Below are 18,856 nucleotides of genomic sequence, written 5' to 3'. Positions count from 1 at the left end.
GGGAGCCTGTGAGAGCCAGGACTGACGTGTGGGCTATTTGGGGCTGTGTGGAGGCAGCAGTGTGGGGGATATGTGTGTGTGTGTATGTGTGCACACACATGCACATGTATACACGTATGAGTGAGGATGTTTGCCTCCAAGAATCACTCCCGATGCCAGAAATGTGGGGGGTTTTGCCATTGCTTTCTGAAAAAGCCAAAGCCTTTGATCGTGGAGTGACAGTAACAGGGAATGTGCCTTTGACTGCAGGGAGGACTTCAGAAGCACAGTTGGTGCCAGGTCCCGTGGCAGGAAGCCTTCCTACTTTCTCTGCCACTCTGTCCCTTCTAAGTTTCCTTGTGACTAGGTTAGACATGACGTGGGGTGTCCTTGCCTGCAGGTCTGTTGTGTTGAAATGCTGGTGTGTGCCCCAGGACAAGCACGAGGCCTCTGGCTCTGCAGAAGGAGCTGTGGGGGCCTGTCCCAGACCCCTGGCCAGTCAGTACTTGCTGTGGCCAAACTGTGTCCCTTGGACAAGGTGACTCTCCAGGCAGCATGGAGCCTTCAGCAGTCTTTCTGACTCTTGCCGTGCTCCACCTGACCTCCTGGTCATGAGTGGCTGCATGTCAGGTCCCTACCTGGGCTGGGTTCCAGTCTGTGGCTGTCCTTTATCATGTGGCCATGATGAAAGCCTGTAGTTTGGGCTAACCTGTGTTCTAATCCCAGTTCTCCAACCTAGTGGCTTTAGTGAAATTCCTTAACCTCTTCGAGCCTCAGTTTCCTTACCTGTTAATATCAGTGTAAATATACATAAAAGGTGGCTCAGGACGGAATCCAATGCATGGCAGTTGCTCTGCACTGGTGTTACGATTACTTAAGCTGTGAGAGTGGCTTTGTTTGAGTTACCAATACACCATCTGAAGGGTGTATTGGTTGTAGGGTATATTGGTGTACTCATCTGAAGGGTGTACTCCCAACACCCTGCACAGCAGAAACCTGGTCCCGGCATAGGTGGAATCCCTGTTTTCATCCTAGCCTGGGCAGAGAGCATGTTGTGGTTTTTGCAGGGCTCCCCTGGAGCACAGCCCTCTGCCTCCCTACCTCCATACTGCTATGGGCAGTCAGCAAGGGGGTCGGGGGCTGCCAGGGCAAACCTTCAAGCCAGCAGATCAGCGTTTATTTATAGGTCTTGGAGGGAGGTGACAGCCCCAGGCAGTGAGGAAGGGCCTGGTGAGGCAGCTGCATTGGGTGGGGCAGGGAAGAGTCAGCACAGTGGAGGGCATGAGAGGGCAGAGGCAAGTGGCATTTGCATGTTAGAGAGGCAGGGTTCCAGAAAAATAGCTTCACATGGAGTTAACCAGGAAGTGTCAAATAATGTGCCTGGTCACCACAGTGTGAGCAGGGAGGTGTACAAGGGGCAGTAGAGAAGCCTAGGGGCAGGTCACTGGATCACAGAGCTACCTGTATGGAGAAGGCTGCTCTGTGGAGCTATTACCTTCACAGTGCCCAGCAAGGAGGGGCTGGGGAAATGCATACTCCATCTCTCTCTATTCTGCTCCTGGCATTAGCTGCTGGCCCTGGCCACCAGAAGCAGAGGGAAGGGGATAAGTGGCTGACATACAGGACTGACTGCTATGGCTCTGGGCAGTGAGAAGAATGGTGAGAGAGATTTCAATGGGGACGAGGTGGCAGGTGTTAAGAGTGGGGAAGTTAGGCTAGTGACATTTATAGTTGGAGAGTTGAATTACTGAGGAGAACAAGTCAGAGGCAATGAGGAAGAATGGTTAATAGCATGGACTGAAGGAGGCTGAGGGAATGGGGTTAGATCTTACCCTATTCTGTATGATCTTAGGCAAACTGTGTAACCTCTCTGAACCTCAATTTCCTCATCTATGAAATGGGAATAATAAATATTCTCTAACTCATGATGGGGTACAATAAAATCCTAATATATTCAACAAGGTGTCTGGTACACTGTAACATCTTACTAAATAAAAAAAGAGGGGTTTGCATGAAATAAAGTATCCAATTAAGTAGCCAGCATGTTTTACAGAAGGCTCGGTGGGAACATCAAACAATTCATTCATCCAGTTAATGTTTGGTTGGGTACCTACTATATGTCAGGTCCAGTTTTAGGAACTGGAATACAGGATGAAAAAACTAGAGCAGTCTTTCTCCCTGGGAGCTGATGTAGGTAGTGGGAAAGACAGACAGTAAATGAACGTATAAACATATTGTTTTTGATAGTTGGCATAGTGCTAAAAAGACCCTAAACTGGAGTGATGGGTAGAGAATGAGTACGATGAGAAGGACTTCTGGGAAGATCTCACTTGGTGGGTGGGAGTGGGCAGTGAGCGCGGCCCTGAGGAGCGGAAGCATCCCGCCCTGCCAGGATGATGGGAGAAAGGAGTGTCTGCTAGAGGGAGTCTAGGTGCAAAGTCCCTAGGCAAGGAGGAGGTTGGTGCTTATGGGGCAGGGAAGTGGCTCAGGGCATGCAGCATGAAGCTGGTTATGGTCTCTCTCACCGGGGTGGATGCCATTACAAAGTGAAAGGCTCTCAGTGCCTTGACTGGCACCTGTGCATGCTCAATGACCGTTAGCTGATGGCTATCACTATTATTATTTAAATAAAAATAATTTTAGAAAAGGATGGCATTATTAAGTGGATAGATACAAAACCAAGTATCCCAATAGACCAACAAACATTTACTGTAGAAGCAGTATGGCATGGAGTGGTTAAAAGCCTGGTCTCTTAATGAGACCCCCTGGTTCAAATCCTGACTTGGGCACTTACTGGTCCATTTACTAAGTGAACTTGGGCCCATGACTTAAGCTTTCTGAACCCAGGGTCCTCATCTTGTAATGGGGAATGGTAATTGTAACTCTCCTATAGTGTTGTTGTAAAGATAAAATGCAAGCCAGGATGCCAGGTGTGTGTGCCTATAATCCCGGCTACTTGGGAGGCTGAGTTTTAGTATAGCCTGGGCAACATAGTGAAAGCCTGTCTCAAAGAAAAGAAAGAAAAAAGAAAAAAGGATGAAATGCATTACGATTTTTTTTTTGAGACAGAGTTTCACTTTGTTGCCCCCAGTAGAATGCTGTGATGTCATAGCTCACAGCAACCTCAAACTCTTGGGCTCAAGCGATTCTTTTGCCTCAGCCTCCCAAGTAGCTGGGACTATAGGTGCCCACCACATTGCCTGGCTATTTTTAGAGACAGGATCTTGCTCTGACTCAGGCTGGTCTTGAACCTGAGTTCAGGCAATCCACCCACCTGCCTTGGCCTCCCAGAGTGCTAGGACTACATGTGTGAGCCACCGCGCTGAGCCTTGCCTAACGATTTCTGAGCACTTGAACAAGACAGTGCCTGGCCTGCAGTCAGGGCTGCCCAAGTTGTTATGGTTGCCCAGGCTCAACAGCACATGCAGTACTGACATAAGGAGGCTCACACCAAGGATTCTGCTCCCCTGGAGCTCACTATCAGATCCTAGCCACCCAAGGCAGCATGTGATGATTAGGGAATAAGTGGCCAGGCCATTGTTGGTGGGAGGCATCACTGGAGGGTTGGAGTAGGGATGGGAAGGCTTTGAGATGGGATGTGAAGACAAGAAAATAACATGAATACTAACCTGATCTGATAGCGTTTGTCAAGCCAAGACAATAATCAAATCAGTCTGCCTCCAAAACACTCTCTGCCTTTCCCATGTAGCCTTTGGAAACAGTCTGTACTTCCCTAGGCCTAGCCTCAACTTTTGGTGGGGGAGGTCCTTCACTCTTCTGTCTATGAATAAGGGACAACCCTCCAACCCTTTGTCATCTCCTATTGAGTTCTTAAATCTGCTGGAAGTTATTGAGACCCTTCCCTGCTCAGCTTCCCCCTAGGCCGGAGAGGCAAAGGAAAGTTAGAAGTCAGGGGCTGCCAAGATGAAAGGAGCCAAGGAGCTGGAGGACGGGGCAGAGGTGGAGGGCAATGTTGATGGAATTAACTGGAACTCTGTGTGTCTGGCAACTGGCAGATTCTTCTGCTAAGATAAGTGGAACCCTCTGCAAGGTAATTATTAGAGAGCATAAATTCCCCAGATAACCTGTCCTCTGAAGAGATATTGATGGCTGTGGGGTGTGTGCTGGAGCCTGTTCTCCCTCCACCCACCTTGACTCCTTCTCCAGCCTTCTTCCCCCTCCTTTCCCTTCTATGTTACTTGTTTTTCTATCTCCCTGCCTATCCCTTCTCCCCAAGAGGCCACAGCCTCCAGCCTGTTAGCTCTTCTGGACCTTCCTTATTGCTTGCCTCAGGGGTCTCTTAATGATGGAGGCCCCCCACAGCCTAGCCCTCTTGCCCCCTGTGGTTTAACAGGATTGGTGACAGAGGTACAGCCTCTGTGGGGAGGAATTTCCTAAGAACAGGAGGTCTGAGCTTCCCTTGATCCATGTCCCCTGATGAATGTTTATCAAGTGTGTGCCCTTTAGGGTCAGGCACCGTGAAGGGCCAGGACTCTACCTTGTCCCAGGCATCAGGTGCTTAGCATGGCCAGGCATGTAGTAGACATATGTTGGCATATCTTTTTCCTCGTGCAGTGCTTACTGAAGGCCTCTCATTCTCTCCAGAGCCTGTAGGCCTCCCAGGGAGCTCACACTTTGGCTGATAGTGCCTAAATATTTGTTTGACAAATGCTAAGAATAGGTGAGTGGTGCGTGTGGGGCAAATGGAAAAGCAGAGCCGCCAGATTCAGCCTCTCCTCTCTTGTCTTGAGCAACTCAGTTCTGGCCCCAGCTCTTGACCAAACTGGACCTGTCTTCCTTAGAAGCCCATTTATTGGCATCACTGTTATGTCCAGCAGGTATGTGTCTTACCTCGCTCTGACCCCAGACAGCGTTACAGTAGGGTGGCTTTATCATTTATCAGCCAAGTAAGGGCACTTTTGAGAGGAAAAGGTGTAATAATTATGCTGGGACCTCAATGTTATAAAAACTGGGTCCTATTCATCAAAGTTCTCCAGGCCTGCCCTGATGGTTCCCTGTAAACCTAGCACTCTGGGAGGCTATGGTGGGCAGATTGCTTGAGCTTAGGAGTTTGAGACCAGCCTGAGCAAGAGTAAGACCTCATTTCTACTAAAAATAGAAAAACTAGCTGGGCGTGGTTATGGGCACCTCTAGTCCCAGTTACTCAAGAGGCTGAGGCAGGAGGATTGCTTGAACCTAGGAGTTTGAGGTTTTTGTGAATGAGGCTGAGGCCACAGCACTCTATCCCCTGGGCAACAGAGTGAGACTCGGTTTCAAAAAACAAAATCAAGTGGACATCAAAGTCTGCCTGGGCCAATGCTGATAAATGTAAGCCTCTTTTTACATTCCTGGGGATGATTTCTATGACTTAGACATTGGACCCTGGGTGTTGCCTGGCTGGCCTGCCCTGCCCTTTAATTAGGCTCTGCCCACGTTCTGTAATTTGAAATACGTGAGGATAATTCTCTCCATTTGATGCATGGGAGCCCAGGGCCCAGGGAGGTTGACAGATTTGCTGAAGATCCTCAGAGTCTGCTCTAGGGAGAAGGCAATGCTCTCAAGTCTCCACCTGCCTCAACAGTAGCCTTTAACTCCACAGGAGGAAATTAGTGCTATGGACCTATGAGAAGCATTCTTTCACCCATCAGCCAATAGTGTTTTCCTAAAGGAAATAGGACTTTCATGGGAGCCTGGAAAAAAATGAATTTTCAGTAATGTTTTGCTTGCTGTAGTTAACGATAATTATTAAATGGGTAGGGTGAGCTAGTGCTTGTTTTCCTTATTATTAACTGTATTTATGGGTTTTCATTAAGTTGTACCAAGCTGAGATAATTGTAAAACTATCTGCTTAAGCTGTGTGACTCTTAGGTCTTCTATTCTATTTTCTTTCATTCCGAGGGTGGAGACTTTTCATTGCTATGCTGTACACCAAGAGTCAGCAAACTTTTTCTGTATAGGTCCATATGGTAAATATTTTAGGCTTTACAGGCTACATGGTCTCTGTTAGAATTACTCAACTCTGCCATTGTAGCATGAAAGCAGCCACAAACGGTCTGTAGGTTAATGGGCATGGCTGTCATCCAATGAAACTTTATTTACAAAACTTCTGAGTGGACCGGTTTTGGCTCAGGGGCTGTAGCTTATAGACCCTCAATATAAACAGTGGAGAAATTCCTAAACAAGGGGTCTGGACTGAAGATCTCATCCTATTTCCGCTTCTGTGTGACTGGGGGACATCATTTCACCTCTTGGGTTATTGATTTTCTTTGCAATAAAACCAAGATCAGACTAGACGATCTCTGTCATTCTGGGATTCTTCAGTCTGACCCTTTAGTTTATGACTTTCTGGCATTTCTGTTTTCGTGCCTTTAAGTCAATGTTCGGAACCACAAAGGCTATTAAAGTCCATGATCCCTTGCTCACATTTGGAGTGGATTCGGTTTCTAACTTGCATAATAATATTTGTATTTTTCCAATGGTATCTTTTTTTTTTTTTTTTGAGACAGAATCTCACTTTGTTGCTCAAGCTAGAGTGTCATGGCATCAGTCTCTGTCACAGCAACCTCAAACTCCTGGGTTCAAGCGATCCTCTGCCTCAGCCTCCCAAGTAACTGGAACTTCAGGTGTCTTCCACCATACCCAGCTAATTTCTCTATTTTTAGTGGAGATGGAGTCTCACTCTTGCTCAGGCTGGTGTCAAAATCCTGAGCTCAAGCAATTCTCCTGCTTTGGCCTCCCGGAGAGCTAGGATTACAGGTGTTATCTACTGCTCCTGGCCTCATAGTATTGTTTTAGGAAGTCTCATCATTCACCCTTCTCTTGAGTTACTGAGGAGTGACTCTGTGATAGGAAAGCTTATCTCTGGGCTATTTGATAATTTGGGAAACTGAGGTACATAGAAGATAAACAGGTAAGTTTACCCAGCATATTGGTGATACTTTCAGAAATGTAGTGCCTCCAAGAAAAGAATTATTGTTCTGATTTGTTCTGATTTATTCTAGTTCTGGAGGCAAAACTCATTATGAAAGGGCAAAAGTGCCCTCATGAGAGGTTGATGTCACAGTGGCCAAGAGCAAGGGTGTGGACCAAGATTGCTTGGACTTACATCTTGACAATGCTACATTAGTACCTTATGAGGCAAATCACTTAAGACTCTCTTTGCCTCAGTTTGTTAATCTGTCAAATGGGAGGAATAGCAGTATGGGGTTGTATGAATATAAAATGAGATCATACATACAGAAATGCTTAGAAAAGTGCATGGCATGTGGAATAAATACTCAATATTAGCTATGCTACTTTTATTATTATGACCATCATCTTTCTAAAAATATGTTAAGGGTGTTTCTTCCTCATTTTTATACTAGATTCATCTTTAACTTTTTGATTGGAGGCTTAGACTGACTGTTTTGCTCTGACCCATATGTTAAGTGACTCTTGGTGAGATGGAAGGTTTGGGAGGGAACATGGTGGAGAGGAAAGGTTGAGAAGGAGGGAAAGATGGGAATTTGGGAAAGTATGTATATGAGGAAGGAGAATCAGATTCTCAATTCAGGTAAGCTGCCTGCTGGTTTTTGGGATGGGAAGAAAATAAACAATCTCTCTGAAGCAGTGCAGGGGTTTCGGAATCCTTTGTCATTGTCCTCAGATGTAGAGGTGATGCGGGCACTTCCAGGGTGTACTCAAGATTTGTTTTAGTCCTCTTGGTTCCCAGCATATTTTTATTTCTTCCACCAGAGCACTTAAGTTTGGGGACGCTGATCAGCTTCTTGGTTAGTCTGGCTTTGTTCTGTCCATATTAAAAGGTGTACAAGTATGTGCCTCAAAAAATGGCAGGCTGGAGACAATTTTCTTAGGGGGCTGCTAAGAGAAATTGGGGTGACTGTCAACCCTGTGGCAGGTTAAATGATACTCAGTGCTTCTTTGTCTGACTGGATGTCCCTTAGAAGGGCGGCTGGAGATCATTTGGTGTGCAGGGGACTTGCTTCTGCAGGCTGATTTTAACCAACTCTGACAAGAGGGCAGAGGCCCCCAAGCGAGGTCAGGACCACAAATCCCATCCCAGCAGGTGCATGATGGGGAGACAGCGCCCTCCGAATGACCTTCAGTTCCCATTGATTTCCTGTCAAGCAGCCTCCCCACCCCCATTCCACTGCTGCCCCTGGCACCACCCGTGGGTTTGGGCTCTGCAAGAGGACATGGATCAACTCTCTGGGAAAGAACATGCAGAGGAGGTTAATCCAGAGAGAGGCCCTTTCAGGGAAATGGAATGGTGCCTTGGAGACCAGATTCTGGTGCTGCTAGTTTATAGTGCCAATATCAGGCCTGGACTGTCCCTTTTGGGCAGAAAAAGCAGTGACTAATGGTGTGAATGGCCTCATTTATGCACTTGAGCCCACCCCCTCTCCAGGTTTTGGGGTGCCTGGGTGGCATTGTGGGACCCTGAGTATGCTTTGATTGTGGACTGGGGAACAGCCCCACTGGCCGTGTATTGAGCAGGGATGGTTAGAAGTGAGGCGGTGGCCGGTGTGATTCTCATCCACTGTGCTAGGGGCCTCCCACCAGCACTGGCTTTTAGCCGTGTGGCAGGCCAGGCTCCCACACCACCCAAACTCTCTGTTGTAGGTAGGGCTAGATCTGTTTATCTGTTCAATGATGTCTGTCGAACATTTCCCGTATGCCACATCCTATGTTGGGGGTAGGGGGTCTGGTGAGACAAGGACCCTTCTCTCACTGAGCTTATAGTTTAGTTGGGTAGATACCATCATCAGTTGGCAAAGGGAAAATTTTTGATAATGGTGTTATAATAAAACCAAGATCGGATATGAGATAAATAGCCAGGGATGGTAGGGCAGGAGAGGGTTGGGATTGGCCACTTTAGATAGGGTGAGTCAAAGAATGCTTTTCTGAGCCAACTGTGATATCTGGGAGAAGTGTGCCCCAGGGAGAGGAGACAGCATATGCAAAGGTCCTGAGGTGAGGAACAGAAAAGGGTGCAGTGAGGATGGAGCCTCGTAGGCAGGGGGCAGGATGATACAGGACAGATGAGCATAGCCAGACTGAATGGGCTCTGTAGCCATGGGAAGAAGTTTGGATTTTGTTCTTAGAATAGTGAGCCATTTTAGTAGGAGGGAATATCATGGTCTATCATGGTCATTTTGAAAAGATCACTTGGGCTGCTGTATAGAGAGTTGACTATAGAAGGACGTGTTCTTTGTGGCTGTGTTAAATGCCAGACCAGTATCAGCAGAGATGGGGGCTGAAGGTTTGTTTGTCTAAGAATTGTCCCTAATCAATGGTCTGCTTCTGCAGGTGATCACACCTGGGAGACAACACACCAGCTCCCTGCTCAGAGCTAGGGGTTCAGAAAGGACTCAATCTGGGGAAACTAAAAATACTTTCTCAATCAATGAAGTTTCTGTGATGGATGTGTGTTTTCTTTGTAGGTATGATTCACCCAAGATAAAGCAGGATTCCTCCCACCCCGACTTTTGTTGCATTCTTTAGCCTTCAGAGGAGAGATTTATTTTGCCACGTCTGAATGCCATTTGCAAGGCAAACCTTGGATCCAAGAAAAGCGAAGGTCCTTTTCCTTCCTGGAGCACCCCCCTTTTCCATCCCTCTTCCCTGTATTTACTAGAAGGAATCACGCTGCTTTTCTCCTACCTCCAGGCCCCTGTCCTTGGCAGCCCCTTGACTTTAACCCCAAGATGTGTATGTCATCAGAACACCCAGTGGCAGCTCAGCAATCATGGCCAGGTTCAGTATAAATTTTGCCTTGCTTAAGCAGCTTTGCATAATAAGCCCCTGAAAAGTCTTCACCAGAGTAGGTGCTGGAAGAGGGATTTATTGGGTCTAGTGGACCTGAACATCAGACTGAGCTACGTTTAAGTCATAGTGGGAGTTTTAGGGTCTAAGTCATTCATCTGATGTGACTTTCACAAGGTATACCCTTGTCTCCAGTGTGTCCTTCCTGTGATGTTATGAAGGTCAGAGCCCCAGACAGAATGACTCCTCTAAGAATGTGAGAGTCTTCTCTGTATATTTGCCTTGACTGCTCCCTTTGAGCATTTTGTTAGGGAAGATGACTTCTGTGGGATTAGTCTGCTATAGGTTAATACTGCCAGGTTAATCCATGCCAGCCGTCTGAAAGAAATTTTCCCGCAGAAACAAAACCAGCTGAGTGAAACAAAGTCAGCTACATTGGCTGTCCAGGTCTGCCATTCAAACATGGTGGCTAAAGAGCACCACAAGGCCCTCTTTTTCCATGATCTTGTTTTGGTGGTTTGGAGCTATCCTTCAATCAGTATCACATTTCTCACACTCAACAGGGGGTCTGGGATCTGGGGTGTCTGCAACCCATCCCAAACCACCAGAGTCAGAATTTCATGGCCTCTCACAAACTCAAGATTAAAAGCTACTGCTTACCAGGGGTGTCCAACCTGTGTGCTGAAGGCTGTATGTAGATTATTTAAGGACTGTTTGCTTATCTGTAGTGTTGGATATAGCAAAAATTATGCACATATTTTATTTTGCTCATCAGTTTTCATTAATGTTTGTGTATTTAATGTGTGGCCTAAGACAACTCTTCTTCTTCTCATATGTGGCAGAAAAAAAAAGTTGGACACCCCTGGAGACCATTATTTTGGAGAGTGGGGTGATGGCATTCTTGATAAGTACAGAAAGGATATTTCCCACACCCATAGAGGAGGAGCTGGTTCTCTCGGGATAGGTCTGATATCATGACAGTTGAGTATTCAGCGAGCTTCTTTTGAAGTTCAGAGCAAGGGAATATTATTCTGTGATATCTTGCACATGAATTTTGTAGATGGAGAAATGAAACTCTCAAGAGGTGAAGTGACCTTTTTTCAGGATATGGGAAAAGTTCAATATGATTTGAACTTGTAAGATAACTGTTTTCAGATGCCCAATCCTGTGCTCCAGAGAAGAAGCCAGGTAACCTTTAGGCTCATGTCATGTTTGTGTGGAAAAAATTGGAGCATTCCAAGTGTCTCTCAAGTGTGAAGTCTCCATTAGTTTGCTGAGAACATCATGACATTTCAATCAAGCAAGCCATGTTTGTCACATACACTGTGCTTAGTTGGGTAGTGTGCAAGTACATAGCTCTGGTCTGTCTTTAAGATGCTTATGGCCTAATTGAGTGGGGGAGATATAAGGAGGGTGGCAGAGACCAACAAAACCAAGTGAGACTGTTGGGTAGCTCAAAGGAGAAGGCAGAGAGCAAGCACTATTGGTGGGGATGACCTGGGAGGCTTCCTGGAAGAGGCAGGCTTCAGTCAGCCCCTGAACAGGCTGACTGAACAGGTCAGCCAGGGCAAGAGCAGAAGGGAGGAGTTCCAGGTGACAGGAAGGACTGTGAATATTATGTTGAGGCCCAGGGTTGGAGCTGTCAGCTTCATGTATGCAGGAAGTCAGAGGAGGATTCATTTGTTCACTCACTCACGTATCATGCAACCCAACGTGGCAGGCTTTGTACTGGGTTTTGGGCTAGGGCAGCAAATAAGCCATGCATGGTCTCTGCATGGGTAGTCTTTGGGGTCCTCGGGCTTTAGCTGCTCAGCTCTTCTTGATGCCTGAGGGTTAGTGTGGTGATGTGGCTGCCTTCTCTCTTGGGAGAAGCCTTGAAGGCACTGCTGTAGTGATTGTGGTGTCACATGGGAGAAGGAGAAGGAACAGCTATTGATTGTCAGTGTTCACATCAGTGTGGCAGAGCTTCTGTTATTAAATCCCCTCATAGACCTGAAGGAGGGATTGTTACCCGTGTTGCGGGCGGTAGCATTTTGGTTTCAGGAAGAGTAAGTTGCCCAGGGTCATGTAGCCAGTAAGTGGTGGAGCTGCCTGACTCAGACCTGCCTGATTCCAAGTCTTCTTTCTCCTCTACTCTCACCTCGACGGCCTGGCAGAGGAATTTGGGCAGCATTGGGAGCTAACTTGGGTTCAACATTGAGGCACAAAAGAATGAAAACTGGGTTTGAGGGTGACTTTTTCTTGCCGGGCTGGGTGAAGGGAGAGCTGTATTGATTGTACTCAGTGGTCCCAGGTGCTGGGTGATGAGGATTCAAGGAGAGTGAATGCAGATGACACGCTCCCAATTTTATTCTGAAGTTGTGAGTAGATAGCTGTTCAGTCTCAATCACCAACCTGTGTGTGCAGAACACTGAAAACTGCACACACATGCGGTATGTACTTGACTGCTGTAATTTAAATGCCTGCTCTAGGTGGATGGAAGTTCTTGTCTAATGTAATTCAGTAAAGACTTATTGGGCACCTGCTGTGTGCTGGACTCTGTGCTGGGCTCTAGGGGTGAATCAGTAGAAAGGTCAGGAAAGCAGGGCCACTGGGTTATACCACTATAGGGAGTGGGGTGGCCTCCACACTGAAGTCCATGTGATTGACACTTCTGGACTTGTTCAGTGCCCAGATGGAGTGGCTATGTGCAGTAGCCTGTAGATGTGGTCTTTGCCTTCATGGAGTTTGTGGTCTAGTAGGAAGACAAATAAATATTAAACATTGAATTAAGTTGAAATTGACATATTATTAATAGTGTTATTATTATCTTTATAGGAAGAAGATAAAATGAGGGAGGAAGGGGATTGCAATCTCACCTACCCTTCTCAACCCTTTCCTATTCGAAACATCTAGAAACACAACTCCAGCTGCCGTAGTAACAAAATATCATAGGCTGGGTGGCTTAGACAACACTTATCTCCCACAGTTCTGGAGGCTGGGGAGTTCAAGGTCAAGGTGCCAACATGATCAGCAGGTTCCTGGTGAGGGCCCTCTTCCTGGCTTGCATTCAGCTGTCTCTTTGCTCTATCCTTGAATGGCAGAAATGGAGAGAGGAGAAAGGGGGAGGGAGAGATGGGTGGGGGGTGGAGAAAGAGAGAAAGAGAGGAGAGAGAGAAGACTCTGTCTCTTCTATGAAAGGCTCCATCTCCAGATACCATCTCATGTTAGGGCTTCAACATACACATTTTTGAGAAGTGTGAGGATGGCACAATTTAGTCTATAACAAACACTAAATTTATTTTCTTTTAAGGGCTCCTTTAGGAATGGTACAACTTCTGAGAAAACAGGAGAAGTCTTGGGAGTGGGCTGTTAAAGAAAAGAAGCAGAGGGTCTTGGTGGGGGGATAAGGGGCTCTGGAAATCATATTTGGAGCTGATTGGTGATCATTTTGGAGAAATCTTTTTTTCCCACCCTGAGTCTTCTTTGGTTCCCTGGAGGCCATTCTCTGCATATTATCTGCTCAAGATGTGTCACTGGAAATCTCACATAGCAATTCTCAGCTGTCAGAGCTATCCTCAGTCCAGATGGGATCACAAAGGGACCCCAACCCTTTTAAAGCCTAGTAGGACCATTTGGCAATCACTGCTCCAACCCACAGGCTGTTGGGGGGCTTTGGCTTGGCTTTCCTGGAGAGCGGAGCAATTTGTCCCCTTTGCTTCCCTATTTCTGATTGTAGCATTGAGTAGCCTGAAGTCACTTGTTGATGAGAACATTATTCTGCTCTGCCTTGTGCCACCTTCCTTGGGCTCAAAACATCGATTCTTTTGGCTGTCCAGCTCCCTCAGTTTGGTGCATACAGGTGGTACCTGGGGCTGGTGTATGTCTGACCTGTCCTGGGGTATACTGGTCACCATTCCCCAGAAGCCTTTCCCTACTCCCTTTTCCCCTTCCCACTTTAATGCAAATGCCACTCCTAGATTCTGTCATTGAGGGAATTTTTTTTTTTTTTTTTTGGTATAAATACCACGTTGGAAAGGACATTTGTCCTCTCTACTGTTTAAATTACTTGCTATGGTAGACCTAGCCATCGATTTTCTTCTATAGAGCATAGCAAGCCCTGTGAAGATTTTGGCTAATTAACTTTTGGAGAAGTGTTGCTTGAATTTATCAAGGAGGTTGAAGCCTCTTCCCTCCTTCTACATCTTCAAAAGGCTTTGAGTTTTGGTTCCAAATCTCTGCCAACACCTGGTCTGTTTAAAAGTGACTTCCCTGGAGGCAGTAGTAGAGGGGCTGCTGAATGTCACGTTTTCACAGCTTCGATCTTTAATACAGTTATTCCAGTCTGCAGAAAGTCTTCCCTGTTTACATAAGAGAGGTATCAGTCACACAGAGATTACGTTTAAAAATATACATTTCCCCCTAGCATGCCTGTTAACTAGTAACATTGCATGTTGTAAAAGTGGAACGTGTTTAAGATGAAATTAATTTTCTCCCAGAATGCCACCTTGTTTGACTTCTCAATCCATTTGGTGTGAGGCACGAAGTTGTCCAAACTCTTTTCATTTGGAGCACGTCCACTTTCTTGTTTCTCTCATCTGAGTTGACCCTGTTGGAAGTGAGTTACTAAGATATCAGGAAAAGTGCAAGTTGAAATCCTGCTGGGTAGATTTCTTTTGTATTGGCTTCCAGAAGTCGGTTTTGAAATTGGGAATCCAGTTCTCTCCAGTTGATGACTTTTAGTGTACAGTTTTCTTTTTTTGTTGGACCTGATTTTATGGCTTCTTTTTTTGCAGCAGAATGTCTGGGGTTAGAATAGTTAACATCTTTTTTGGCAGGCTGTCAACGGATCGTGAGAAACCAGATTACTGTTTCGCATGGTGGACGCCTCTCGGTCGCGTGTTCTCGGCAGTTCTGGTGGATGTGGCGTGGCTGGTTGCTCTTTTATGGGTGGGAGCTGAAGCATCCAAGACACCCTGACTGAACAGCCTGTGTCATCTCATCTTGGCCAAGCTGCCTGTAAAAGTTCTGTTCCACTGAGCTACATTGCCTTAGCAAAAGGCATGTAAGCTGGTGTGACACAGATGAACACTTTGTGGAAAATGGTTCTTTATTTTTGATCAATCTCATGATCCTTGTTACCAGCTTTGATTACATCAGCTTATGTGCCATTCCGCTTTATAGCATTTTAATGGGCTTTTGTCTCCCTTCCCCAATTCCTTTCCAGCTGTGTGACTATTATAATTTGATTACAGTTTGGTTTTGCAATTGCCAGGACACTTTCAGAGCATGTTATGCCTTCCTTGTGAATGTGAAGATGTTCAGAGGTGAAAAAGGAGCAAAGCATTTGTTTGTTTGTTTTTTGTTTTTCAGACTCTTGTCAACAAGTAATTTCCAAATGATGCTTCAGAAGCTTCCAAGGTTGTATTCTCCCATAATAAGATATTTCCTTTAAGCTCTTTGGTAGAATCTGACCCATTGATTTTCTAAAAAGAGTATAGACAAGTCCATTTAAAAGTTTGCTTTCTGGCTCGGCGCATATAGCTCAACCGGCTAAGGCGCCAGCCACATACACCTAAGGTGGCGGGTTCGAATCCCCAGCCTGGACCCGCCAAACAACAATGACGGCTGCAACCAAAAAATAGCCGGGCGTTGTGGCGGGCGCCTGTGGTCCCAGCTACTTGGGAGGCGGAGGCAGGAGACTCGCTTGAGCCCAGGAGTTGGAGGTTGCTGTGAGCTGTAATGCCACGGCACTCTACCTAGGGGGACAGCTTGAGGCTCTGTCTCAAAAAAAAAAAAAAAAAAAAAGTTTGCTTTCTAATAAGTGGTGGTAAGAATATGAAGTAATTGGAACCCTGGTATACTGTGGGTGGGGATGTAAAATGGTATAATGACTGTGAAAAATAGTATTGTGGTTCCTTAAAAAACAAAGAAATAGAACTACCATATGACTCAGCAATTCCACTCTTGGTATATACCCAAAAGAATTGAAAGCAGAGTCTTAAAGATACATCTGCATACCCATGTTTATACAACATTATTCACAATGGTTAAAATGTGAAAGCAACCCAGGTTTCCATTGACAGATAAATGGGCAAGCAAAATGGGATATATGAAGGTATGACAATTAAGTTCACAAATTCATCCTAGAAAAAGTACTGCATACCTCAGTGCTAAATATCACTACAGTCACCTTTGAAGTACTCCCTGTGGGAAGCTATGCACTGACACCAGTACCCACTCCACCTTCAAAGTGGTTTTGGAACTCTTTTTCTGGAATGACCATCAGAGCTGTCGTCATAACAGTTAAGTTTGTGAACTTGTCACTGTGTGCTTATGTTGGCTGAGCACTGTACAAACAGCTCAGCGAGATTGGATAACCTGGTGTATTATTGTCTCACAGGTGTATTGGTGTAGTTGTGTGAGGGTGTCTTGCTGAGTGGCCTTCATTATGGTTCTGTGTTTTTCTGTGCCATGGAATGACAACTCTGATGGTTATTATAGAAAAAGAGTTCCAAAACTGCTTTGAAGGGTTGACTAGGTGCTGGTGTTGGTCATAGCTTCCCAAGAGGAGTACTTCAAAGGTGACGGTAGTGATATTCAGGAGTGAAGTATGCAGCATTTTCTCAAGGATGAGTTTGCAAACATAATTGTCTGAGCTTATACACACAAAATGGAATGTTATCCAGCCTTAAACATGAAGGAAATTCTTAATACATGCTATTACAATGGATAAACCTTGAGAAAATTACTCTAAGTGAAATAAACCAAACCGATCACTTGGCTTGGTGCCCATAGCACAGTGGTTATGGCGCCAGCCAGGTATACTGAGGCTGGTGGCTTTGAACCTGGCCTGGGCTATCTAAACAACAATGACAACTGCAACAGAAAATAGCCAGGTATTGTGGCAGGCATCTGTAGTCCCAGCTACTTGGGAGCCTAAGGCAAGAGAATTGCTTAAGCCCAGGAGTTTGAGGTTGCTGTGAGCTGTAATGCGACAGCACTTTACTGTGTAAGGGCAACATAGTGACACTGCGTCTCAAAAAAAAAAGAAAGAAGCTGGTCACAAAAAGACAAATACTGTACAAAACCATTTATATGAGGTTTTCTGAGTAGTCATAATCAGAGAGACAGAAAGTAGAATGGTGGTTGCCAGGCCTGGGGGGAGGGGAAATTGGGAATTTTTGTTTAATGGGTACAGAATTTCAGTTTTGCAAGATGAGAAAGAGTTCTGGAAATGGATATTAGTGATAGTTGCACGACAACATGAATATGCTTAATACCACTGAACCGTGCATTTAACTGTACATTTAAGGTAGTAAATTTTATGTTGTGTATATTTTACCACAGTTTTAAAAATTAAAAAAACTGGGCAGCGCCTGTGGCTCAAGGGGTAGGGCACCAGCCTCATATGCTGGAAGTGGCGGGTTCAAACCTGGCCATGGCCAAAAACTGCAACAACAACAATAACAATAAAAAGTTAAAAAAACTTCAACTTTCCTTCTTTTAATTTCTCTAAATACTTAGGTTAAGAAATACAAACACACACACATATTTTTTATTTTTTATTTTTTTGAGACAGAGTCTCACTTTGTCCTCCTTGGTAGAGTGCCATGGCATCATAGATCACAAACAACCTCAACTCTTGGACTCAAGTGATCCTCTTGCCTCAGCCTCCCAACTAGCTGGGACTACAGGTGGCTGCCACATGCCTGGCTATTTTTAGAGACAGGGTTTCTAACTCATGAGCTAAAGTGATCCACCTGCCTCAGCCTCCTAGAGCGCTAGGATTACAGATGTGAGCCATCGCACCTGGCCAAGAAATATTATTTTTAACCTAGAGACTTTACCTCCCAGATTTTGCCTTCCTCAGATCTACATAGAACTAAAACAAAGGGATATTCATAATGTTTCCAGATGAGCAACTAGGTTCTCCTTTTCCCTCCTGTACTTCCTGTGTCTCCTTCCTTTCCTCCATCTTTCTCCTCTACCCCAGGGCCCAAGTTTACCTAGTAGAAGTTACGTTACTACATTTAAATTTCCTTGAGTCATTTACTAGCTCCACTAGGTGCTTATATTTTATTTGTTAGGCATTTGATTTCATTGATTATTTATGCTTTACATTTGATCAGTTATATCAGTGCTCTCTTTTTGGACATTATTATAAAATTAATTAGCATCACCACATGTCCAAGGATACCATAGAGTCAGGAACATAAAATTTACTGTGTCTTCTATTTCTCTTTTATTTATTTATTTTATTTATTTTTTTGAGACAGAATTTCACTTTGTTGCCCTCAGTAGAGTGCTGTGACATCACAGCTCACAGCAATCTCCAGCTCCTGGGCTTAGGCAATTCTCTTGCCTCAGCCTCCCAGGTAGCTGGGACTACAGGTGCCTGCCGCAATGCCCAGCTATTTTTTGTTGCATTTTGGCCGGGGCTGAGTTTGAACCCACCACCCTCGGTATGTGGGGCCAGCGCCCTACCCCACTGAGCTACAGGCACTGCCCTCTATTTGTCTTTTAAACCTCAGGAGTGGAATTATTTTGAACTCAAAATTCAGCTATTATTATTTAAAATGCTTATGTTGTTAGTTTCCTATCAGAAAGTTATTTTTCTTTAAATATGTGATTTTAAAAGATTGGTGCTCATCTCTTTACACCTCCTTCCCCTACTTTTATAGGCTGTCTCCCCTGCCCTTCTAGTTTTTGTTTATGTGGAGTGTTTCTCTCCCATAGTAATGGGGATCTGAGTGTCTTTGCTGGTGGTTAGGGTTCATTGATAGTGACTTTGCTGTGACCTCTGAGAGCAAAGTCTGGTGGGGGATGTTAATGAGGGGGTTCTAGAAGCTTGATGTCCTCTAGATCCTTGCAGAGGGTTATTCCAGAGCCACTTGCTTCTGGAGCTGGACCTCTTCCTTCCTAGAATAGGGACTTGTTTCTCTTACTGGTGGTTTATTCTTGGGGCCCTAGGGTTTTGTTAAAGGAGTTTCTGGTTCAGTGCCTGTGGCTCAAGAGACTAAGGTGCCAGCCACATACAGCTGAGCTGGTGGGTTCAAATCCAGCCTGGACCTGCCAAACAACAATGATGGCTACAACCAAAAAACAGCCAGGTGTTGTGGTGGGAGCCTGT

At 45.4% G+C, this 18,856-nt stretch overlaps 1 protein-coding gene across 7 annotated transcripts in view; it reads left to right on the top strand.

Moving 5' to 3' along the window:
- The window catches only part of DPF3 (double PHD fingers 3), a 224,303-nt gene that overhangs the window by 57,951 nt on the left and 147,496 nt on the right, over positions 1 to 18,856 (top strand). The window contains exon 1 of one of the 7 annotated variants that reach the window (XM_023507638.1): positions 15,104 to 15,144. The exons of the other annotated variants lie outside the window; for them this stretch is intronic. Within the exon in view, the coding sequence (XP_023363406.1) occupies positions 15,122 to 15,144 (23 nt within the window). The 5' untranslated portion in view covers positions 15,104 to 15,121. Of the gene's footprint in view, positions 1 to 15,103; positions 15,145 to 18,856 lie in introns of those variants that run through there. 7 annotated transcript variants of the gene reach the window in all.

Source organism: Otolemur garnettii, unplaced genomic scaffold (assembly GCF_000181295.1).
Source record: "Otolemur garnettii isolate 467f Iridium unplaced genomic scaffold, OtoGar3 scaffold00196, whole genome shotgun sequence".
Classification (NCBI taxonomy): Eukaryota; Metazoa; Chordata; class Mammalia; order Primates; family Galagidae; genus Otolemur; species Otolemur garnettii.
The sequence above is the reverse complement of the archived record's forward strand: the minus strand, read 5'-3'. Positions and strand labels throughout refer to the sequence as shown.